The 10,125-nt window shown below is 44.9% G+C and overlaps 1 protein-coding gene across 1 annotated transcript in view; it reads right to left on the reverse strand.

The window, feature by feature from the left end:
* Positions 1-3,510: 3,510 nt before the first annotated feature.
* LOC103370875 (switching B cell complex subunit SWAP70) overlaps positions 3,511-10,125 on the reverse strand; it is a 14,759-nt gene continuing 8,144 nt past the window's right edge. Inside the window, exons 5-12 of the mRNA XM_008300047.1 lie at positions 9,752-9,898; positions 9,495-9,603; positions 9,211-9,392; positions 7,533-7,640; positions 6,887-7,053; positions 5,537-5,735; positions 4,479-4,575; positions 3,511-4,189 (exon numbers count right to left, since the gene is read on the reverse strand). Coding sequence (XP_008298269.1) covers positions 4,071-4,189; positions 4,479-4,575; positions 5,537-5,735; positions 6,887-7,053; positions 7,533-7,640; positions 9,211-9,392; positions 9,495-9,603; positions 9,752-9,898 — 1,128 coding nt within the window. The 3' untranslated portion in view covers positions 3,511-4,070. The remainder of the gene's footprint in view (positions 4,190-4,478; positions 4,576-5,536; positions 5,736-6,886; positions 7,054-7,532; positions 7,641-9,210; positions 9,393-9,494; positions 9,604-9,751; positions 9,899-10,125) is intronic.

Here is a 10,125-nt window from a genome sequence, read left to right on the forward strand (position 1 = left end):
TGTGACAGTGATCTTGTGTAACTTGGCCACATGTCTCTTCTGAGTTCTGTGGGATTAGTCTTGGTTGGCAGGACGCATGCTACTCTTACATAAAAAGACAAATCAAAAGCAGTCTATAAATTCAAGATTGCACGTATCTGTTGCTTTTGGAGCCCGAACTCGTCTTGTGGAGTCACAGCTGCAGTAAATGCTGATTGGCCTTTAGACAAACCCCAAAAATACCCCCCTTGACAGATGATACTGATTTATTTTATTGCTCCTCCAAATCCTATTATCCATATAGGCCCGCAGCTGCACTGAACGCAGGCTATGTGGCAGTTTCCACTTCCTGGGTGCCTCTGCAGCCATGTGAGAGCCGATTCACCGCCGCCGGGGGCCCCTCGGCCTCGGAGACCTCGCGGCCCCTCAGCGGGCACCTGCTCCGGAATTCAGCGCAGCAGCACCTCCAACGAGCGCTGATCTCACCGGCTCGACACACATCATCGGGTCCCACCCTAGATATCAGGGTGATGTCAGCCGCCGGCAGCACATGGGGGTCTAGTTGGGAGATTACCAAGTGCATGAATCAACTGAGCTCCAGATGATGTTATCCGGACACCGCCCGCTCATCCATGAATAGAAAAGCACAATTAAACATTTGATTTGTTGCTTGAGGGAATAGTAGTGAGCGTTTCTAAAGTTTGCGCTAATATCTGTTTCCTTGGCCCACTTTGAGTTATTTATCCGAGGCCCTGATGTTTTTCACTTGCCAGCGGTAAGTGACCCACGGTTTCTCTCTGCAGCTAAAGCCCGGGTCCGTTCAACTATGCGAAAACGCTCCGGGCTGTGAGGTCACTGTGGGAAGTCATCTAACTCCGAACACAGACATCTGCCAGACATTTTTTCACCAGCAGACAATCCCATAAAGTCTTCCAGTTTCAAATCAGTTTCGATGAGGACGCATTGGACGGGAATCAGATGAATTGGTTCTGCGCATTTTTCGCACATGGGGCGAGGGGGAGACAGCGAGAGCTATCCTTATACTTGGAATGCCGAGGGGCTTGTGCAATTTAGCCACGGAGATGAATAACTCCCAATTCTGAGAATAGTCTTTGCAGTAAAAAAAAAAAGTGCCACATTTTTTCACAGATTCTGGGATATAAATACCTCTTAGTGAAGAAATGTGAACAGCAAATCTGTTTATTACACACCAGAGCACAGTTCCTGACAAACACGGCAACGAAAACAAATAAACTCTATCAGTCGCTGGTTGTTTTTGGGGATCTTGAGGTGTTAAACGTCAATCACCACTTATCAATAACCCGTATAAAGAGACGTGCATGGTGCCGACTGCAACATATGCAGGTTCTTATCTCACTTCTTGCTCTGACAACACTGAACTCACAATGAACTCACCCCTCTCTCTCTCTCTCTACGGGCAAATTAAGGTGGGTTCAGCGTTTTCACGTTGGTAAGTAAAAACGGTTATTGTGCAGCTACGAGACAAAACAAGTACCCACAGCCGACAGCTTCACCCAGTTACACTGTTCCTGTAATGCGTCTCTCTTTTCACTCAAGCTTGAGGCCGAGGATGGCTGAAGGTGAGGCGTACGTGGGAGAACAGAGCTGCCTTTGTTGCACCAACTGATTTGTTTTGACATCGAGGCGCAGCAACGACAAAAAAAAAAGCCGAGACCCCACCGCTGCATGTCACGTGCGTCGAGTGATTCATCTTGTTTTGTGATTACTGGAACAATGAAGTCATATTGTGCAACACCTACAGGCCTGTCGGGCAGGTAACCGGAGCGTTTAGAGATCCGCTGTTTTCTTTCTGATATCTGCCAGTAACAGTCTGATATCAGCTCACGTGCACGTCTGACTGGAAGCAACGCTGTGGTAGATCCTCTAAAGCAGGTCAGCATCAGATCAGCGCCTCCCGACTGCAGTGCTTCACGATCCTGCCTGACTAACAGAACAAGGCCTCTGAAAACAGTCCCCAGCCAGGCTGCTGATGGACCACAGGTTTGTCCTTCATGAGTGGCATCAGCTAGAAGCACTCAGCATCCCCACTTTAAAGTCTGAGACACTCCGAGGCTCCTAAAACGCCTCAAAATATGTTTCATGTGCTGATATCGCACACTTTTTTTGGTCAGATTTTCAGAGGTTTCACTGTTTGAAGCTGCCGTACGGTCCAATCACAGCAGCACAGAGACTCCGGTTCCTGCTCGGTTTCTAACTAACAAAGGATCTTGTTCATATGCTGACACCTGGTGGACGCTGTTCAAGAGATCCATGATGACTGCAAAGTCTGAAACCCTCCAAGAGCACAGAAAAGATGGAGCTGGTTGGATTCTTCAGCCATATTTAGGTGTCTTTATTTGTAAAACAAAATGCTGTTCTCACTCTATGAAACTAAAATAGCAATCCACTTCCATGAAAAAAAAGGTTTCACGTTGGTTAACACGTGCAATTCACTCGTCTGCAGCTAGAAAACCAAGACTGTACACAAGATGCATCTATAATCTGCTAAATATGAAAACAACATTTTCCCTCATTTACGGGGCAGTAAAGTTTGTGTCAAAACATGAAAAAATGCATTAAATTAAACAACACATGACATGAGAACGGATGGATTAAAATTACAAAAAGAAATCAACAAAATGAAAATATGAGGTTTTTTAGGTCCACTTACTAGTATTTTTTTTCACCTCAGTCTTATTCTCTTTAACTTCTTCAGTGGATGAAACTTGCTCACTAGTCATACAGATGGTTTATTATCTATCATCATTATGTCCATCCATCCATCATCTCTACACCTTAATCCTCATTAGGGTCGTGGGGGGCTGGAGTCTATCCCAGCTGACTCAGGGTGAAGGCAGGTTCACCTGGACAGGTAACCAGTCTATCACAGGGCTACACTTAGAGACAGACAACCAAGCACACTCACATTCACACCTACGGACAATTTACAATCACCAATTAACCTCAGCATGTTTCTGGACTGTGGGAGGAAGCCGGAGAACCCGGAGAGAACCCACGCTGCACGGGGACAACATGGAGACTCCACGCAGGAAGATCCCGGGTGTCCTCACCGGGACACGAACCAGCGACCTTCTAGCTGTGAGGCAATGGTGCTAACCACTGATGCTAACCACTGATCCACCTTTCAAACCTGGCAAAACTAAATCTGCTGAATAAGACGAGAAGATCCAGAAAAACGCTAGTACGTGAACTTTGACTTAAAGGTCCCAAATTGAGCCACTTTGCTGCCAAAAAGTCTCAAAAGTCCCCAGAATGGAATGAAATTTTCTGCTCAAAATACTGCAAATGGTTCCTCTTACCGAACTGGAGTAACTCCTGGTGAGCTGCGGTTATGAATCAGTTTAGAGATGCGGAGCAGCAGCTTGAAAAATGCTCTAAAATGACCCTCAGGTAACATGGTGTCTTGATGGGCTGCGTTTCAGTCACTAGTTCATACTTGTCCCGCTGACAAGAGCTGTATAAATGAGAACAGCTTTACTGGGAATCCGGGTGTATTAAAATGCATTTTATGTGAGCACAGAGAGCAGGAGGGAAGCAAACTGATGTAAAGGCTGCGTTTAAGTTGCACTGAAGCAGAGGAACAACACGAGTGTTTGACTCCTCCAAGTTTTCTAGACATACAGAACACAATAAAGATGGAGTTTCACCATATGGGAGCTTTAAAAGTATTTTGCCAGACGTCTTCCAAGATTAAAAAATAACTTGTACCTCGTGAATGGGACAGAGGAAACTGAATGCATTAAATATGAGCTGTACATTCCAAACTAATCATATAAGTAAAGCAGTGTTTGCAGCGATCATGAGGCTCAGCAAATCTGTGATATCAAAGACCTGGAACGTGACGGTTCATCAAGGTTTAGAGGCTGCATCTGAAATCAGTCAAACATAATGTTCAACGTTTACTTTCTGCAGTTTTGTTTCAATCCAAACTCTGGGTCCCTCATTTTATAGAACAGCTGAAAATGATGATGCAAAGTGATGATAATGATCCGACCTGCACACTACTGAATGCACCGTGTCTATTACAGCCAGAGTCTAATCCAGAATGGTCACTGAGCCTCAGCTCCCTGGTTCTTACTCTCCTGCCACATTTTCTTCCTCTGCTCAAACTCAGAGTCAGTGAACGCCGCCGGACCCCAGTTAGTGATCTGCTGAGGTCCTTTATGACCTGAAAGACAGAAGAGAGTCATGTTATTTAAGATGCACAAAACAAATCACAAACAGAAAACTGTTTATGAAGAAGAACAGCACTTAGACTCTTGATCCCTCTGAAGCAGATCGTATTGCTGACGCTGGCCGAGTGTATTGATCATCACATTACAGCCTCATAGCTTTGCTAAAATCCCAGATTGTGTGAGAATAAATGTGCAAACTGGGAACCAGTCCGACGCACCTGCAGCTGCACGACTATAAATGTGAAAAATGAGTGAAATCCACTGACGAGCAGCTCCACCTACCTGGCTGGATGAGGCGCACCAGCCCCTCGTGTTTCGCCACCTTGTCTTTCCAAGTCTTAGTCTTGTTAGATGCTCGTTCAAGCTTCTTCGACACCTCCTGCATGAGAGCGAGGAAGACAGAGATGCATTCAGACCACATGAACCCTAAAGATGTGTCAGCATAGAACAGACAGACAGAGACATTTAAAAACCTTTTTAATGTTTGTTTTAATTGTTTATTTACAAGAAGCTGATCAGATTTGAGGGACTCTGGTGAATCTGTTCTTTGTTGGGTCAGCCCAGTTCAGCGTAGTTTGTTTGTCAGTGTGGGAGGTAAAATGTGTGTGTTTAGTGTAAACGTGGCACCAGCGTCGCCAGGTGGAGGAGGCTGGTATGACCGGTCTCTGGTGATGTTCAGGATCATACGGTCTGCACTTACTAGCGCCTTCCTACCTTAGTGATACTCAAAGCGCTTGTCATGCAAGGTGCTTGCAAGGTAGGTTCAGACAAGGACACTTCAGCATGTGGAGGGGCGGGAATGAACTGCCCTTCCACATGTTGAAGCGATTAGTGGACAAGCTGCCACCTGAGCCACAGACGCCCATAGCATCACATCGGGACAAATACTGTCACCTTGTAGTTGTATTTTTCCATTTGTGTTACTAGATACATGCCTGTTCTCTTCAGCCAAAACAAACAAACATCCATCCATCATCTTTACACCTTAATCCTCACTATGGGGGGCTGGAGTCTATCCCAGCTGACTCAGGGTGAAGGCAGGTTCACCTGGACAGGTAACCAGTCTATCACAGGGCTACACTTAGAGACAGACAACCAAGCACACTCACATTCACACCTACGGACAATTTACAATCACCAATTAACCTCAACATGTTTGTGGACTGTGGGAGGAAGCCGGAGAGACTTCACGCAGAAAGATCCTGGGTGTCCTCACTGGGACATGAACCAGCAACCTAACGGTGCTAACCACCGAGCCACCTATGCCAATGCATGACTTCCTCAATTAGATCCTGAGTGTTTAAAGCATCTGTCATGTACAGCTCCATGTGAGCTCCCACCTCGTACTGTTTCAGCGCTCCATGCCTCTCCTTCTCCAGCTTCTCCAGCTGCAGCATGGCTGCCTGCAGGTCTCTCTCTTTGGCCAGATGGTCGGCCATCAGCTCCTGCTTCTGTGCCTCGGTCTGAGACAGCGCCCTCTGCTGCTGCAGGTGGATCTGCTCCAGCTCGGCCCTCTTGGCTGCCTCCTCCTCCAGCAGCCTGCCAACCAACACACAGCCAGGATCAAATTCAGATTCTGTTTTTTGTCACTTTCTTTATTCATTAAAATCCTCTTTAGGACGAAGAGCAGGGAACAAGTGTTGTCAGTTCAAAACAGACGATTACATGTACAACAGATGAATTTAGTCTCCAGTAAACCTGATCTGTGCGTCTTTGGGCTACTGGAGCAAATCACTGTTATATCTATTATTATTATGCTGATAGAAGTTCAAGGCTTGTGTTGTTAGTTTAGTTTTTTTAGCGGTAACCAAGCTGGACATTCGTCGCTTCTACAACACTCTGGGTAACTATTAATTAAGTTCTTTATGGTTCTTTATCACTGTGTTGTGCTTCCTGTGGAGAGTTCATGTTGCTCCTTTACTGGTGACAGTTTGTTTCTTTCTGGTCAGTTTAAGCAAAATAAAAGCAAATTTATGTTTTGTGAGTCCAGTTTCCAGGTAGCTGTTCTTAAAGTTGGCATGAAGGACTTTTGCATGTAAATAAACATCTTCTACCTTCAAGTCCTTGTCAAACAACCTCATTAAGTCCATCAGCATCGGGTAAATCTGTCTGCACCTCACAGTATAGTTCCAAATCTGGTTTCTATGGCAACATTCCTACACTGGCGCGACGCATGTTACATGAACCAGCGACGATTGGTTTTACAGAGGATCAACCGCACTGACCGAGACAGAGAAGCTGTGGAAAAAAACAGTAGGTGGCATCCAGGAAAATGTTCTGCTGGTCCAGACAAAAAAGGAAACTCGGCATTCAGAGGAAGGATTTCAGATTGAGCACATGTGTTGGTGTAATTACTCTCTCTGCCAGAAGGAGGAGACAAAAGGTCCACGCTGCAGGTCTGAGGTGTCTCATGTCTTTGTGATCATTTTTACAGTTTTGCATCATTTGCTTCCGGTCGAATTCTCAGTGGAGGTGTTCAGCTCGCGGAATAGTTGTGTAACTGTAGTGAAGAACGAAGACCGACTAAGATCATCTAACAGAGTACGACATGAGACAACAGCTCTCTGACAAGAAGAGAAGCTCCTTTGAAAAGACCACAGATCTGTTCATCTGGTCCTCCTCATCTCACACAGGGGTTATTACTGCTTCATGTGTTTATTCTGTCCAGCGTGTGTTTGTGTTTCTGAGACCTGGCCTGCAGCCTCCGCATGGCCTCCTCGTCCTGCTTGGCCTGCCTCTCGTCCTCCAAGGCCTCCTCCAGTCGGTGGTACATGTCCTCCAGCTCTCGGACGCGCTGCAGGTACTGGTCCAGCTCACTGGACTTCTGAGCCACCTGCTCCTCCATCTGCTGACGCACCTGCATGAGTCGACACACACGGACGTAGCGTTGCACTTTCTTACACAACAGCCTCTTTCACAACCAGCAGTCAAATCAGCTGCAAATCACTGCTCGATTATGACATTAGCTTAATTTTAGCTTCCTCTACACCCACTTGTGTGTTGCAGCAACGATGCGCTTGAGCAAACAATAAAGTTTTTCTTATCCTACAAAGGCATTATTGTGTGTAGTCATTCAACGAAGAGGATGATTAATATGTTCGCTCATCTGACACCAAAGATGACTCAACATCATGGGACATATAATTTTAACTTCTTTTTTTTTTGGTTGGTTTCCTGAAAGGAAAGGGACGGGTGGAAAAAATGAAAAATGAAATGAAAAGACAGTCCTAGTTTATCAAACACATTAGTTTCCCCTCTGTACTTATGACAACGCAATGTGTCACCACATGAGCAGGACCGAGGAGCAGAGGTGTGGGAGGCAAACACGGCGATTACCATTTTCTCTCTCTCCAGCTCCAGTCTGTAGCGATCCTGCAGGTCCGACTGATTCTTCTTCCTCCTGAGCTCCTCCAGCGTTGCTTTGGCCATAGCCTCTTCCATTTTCTGTAATGCAAAAAAAAAGAGGAAATAGCTGCGACTCGGCTGCTTCACATCAGTCGGATTTGTCGGGAAATCCACTGACGACAAACAAGATACAGTCAGGAAGCTCGGGTTTGGTTAAGGAGGGAATCTGCTGTTAGTTTAGAGGAGTTGATAAAATAATCAAGAAGGAATTTTTCTGTTTTTTTAGAGTCACTTTCAGAAGTTTTACCCTCTAATGGTGTATTGCATAAAAGTAATAAAAAAACAAGAAGTGATGTTGCACATAATCAGTAACTCAGTTTATGGACATCATCTATTTTTGACATTTTGCAAAAAAACATCTGGCAGAGTAAAAGGAGAAGTGGGAAATTATCAACAATCTGCAGCAGCTTCTTCAAGAGCTGAGTTCCTACGCCCTTCACTGGCTGCAGGTGTTCCTGACTCATATACACTGTCGTTTGCATCGCAACTTTTACTTCCCTTTTCGCTGCGAGCGTCCTGCTACGCTGTGCGTGTTTTATTCTGAACCAGAAAATGTGAAAATAAAGGGAAGTGGACGACTCACATTTTTCTTGCTGGTAACTGAGTTGACTGTTTTACTGCTTCCATCAATAAAACACATTTTACCACATTTTGTTTGATCAGCTCGTGCTTTCCAAAGAAGATCAGAAATCCACAAACGGAAATTGAGGTAATTTACGAAACTGCACAAGCTGACTTCCACTTATTACCCTTTGATTTATGAGAAAACTAAAACCTCAAGTAAATATTATATAATTAAATTACATTTCTTGAGGGGTTTGACAAAATAAAGTAAGCCTAGGAGGGTGGTAGATATGAACAGGAGCGTCCTTGGACCACCCAATCAAACATGAAGAAGAAAACATGTTTTGGTTCAGCCAATAGATAAAATAGCCCCGAAATTACAAGTACTGTTTCTAAAGTCCAACCTCTGAAGTCACTCACTTGCATCTCCCGGAGCAAACAAAGCCGGTAAGAGAACCAACACAGTTCCACTGCTTGTGAAAAATTGGTTATTAAAACGCATTTCCTGTTATATGGATCACAACAAACTACAGTTCTGTTAGTCCAAGTGTAAGTCTTTTGTACTTATTAACGTCAGATATCCTACAAAAACACTAGAGATGTCAGTATCTGGGCCCTAAATCAGAAACCCTCTGAATCATTCCCTTCTCTGCCACGTTTAAATTCTCATACAGCTCCGATGTAAACATCTATCCAATATAAAGTTTATCCTGTTAGACTTGTTGAGGCTGCACCAGCGAGGCCTTGATTTAATCATGATCATCTTTAGGCTGTAGTTTGTGGCTGTTTTTATAATGGAAAGAATTCTTACACAGTATGCATCGTATGAAACGGGATATTTTAGCAGCTGATTGGCACAAATGGAAGACAAAAATGTCGATGAGGATCACAACAAGTTTCCGATTGTCTGGCCTATTAAAAGGAAAAGAGCTTCTACAGCAGAGTGTTTAATGTTTTCAGGCTCACTGGAGGCAACGTGACAACAGAAACTCTTCTGTCGTGAGCTGAGCTGTGTGAACGGTCTTAGCTTTAGTGAAACACAGACCATCCTCATGTCCTCCAGCTGTTTCTGTTTGACATCGTTGGCCTTCTGGAGCTGCTTCATCCTCTCAGCCAGGTCCTTCTCATCCATCTGCTGCCTCTGCCGGAGCTCCCGCCGCCTCAGCCGAGCCTCACGGTGAGGAGACAACAGCCCCAACCTCAGCAGCTGGATGCACGACTCAACAGCTGCCACGATACAAAGGGAGGCAGGAATCAACGGCAATCTGACTACTGCTGAGTGGGAGACTCAACGACATGATGAGGAAGTTAGAAATGACGAGTCAGTACCTTGAATCCATTCCTGCTTCTTCTTTTTATCTGATGCGCTGATCTCAAAGCTTTTATCAACGCACTTGATAATAAAAAGGCATTTCCTTCCGTCTTTATCTGGCAGAGACTGCACGAGAGAGAAAACATTACGACACTCTGTCACCATCAGCTGTCATGTACGTTAACATTTAGAAACTAAAAAAGGACTTCAGATGGTTCAGTCAGCACAACACAACGGTACGACCAACACAAAACTACACAGCCTGAATGTTCACCTCCACACAGCAGCTCTGGTCCAGCGTTATGTCTCCCTTCTTCTCCGACATGTCCTCACCGATGTAGTACGACAGCGAGGTGGGTCGAAGGACGAACCAGCGCTCGGTCCAGTTCTTCCTCTTGTGGCCCTTTTTTATCATGTAGCCCTTTGAAACACAGCGTGGAGGTAAACAGAGACGTCATGATGTCACTAGTGCCATAATTAGTGTAATTTATTAAGCAAAACAAACTTGATGATTAGTTTGCAAAAACACATGAAATATGTGTCACGGTGTTGCTGTAACATCAGCCACAACATTAAAACCACAAACAGGTGAAGTTAATAACACTGAATGTCTCATTACAACAACAGGAAGTGAAGCACATCAGGCAG

The sequence above is a fragment of the Stegastes partitus genome, unplaced genomic scaffold (assembly GCF_000690725.1).
Source record: "Stegastes partitus isolate 25-593 unplaced genomic scaffold, Stegastes_partitus-1.0.2 Scaffold1494, whole genome shotgun sequence".
Classification (NCBI taxonomy): domain Eukaryota; kingdom Metazoa; phylum Chordata; class Actinopteri; family Pomacentridae; genus Stegastes; species Stegastes partitus.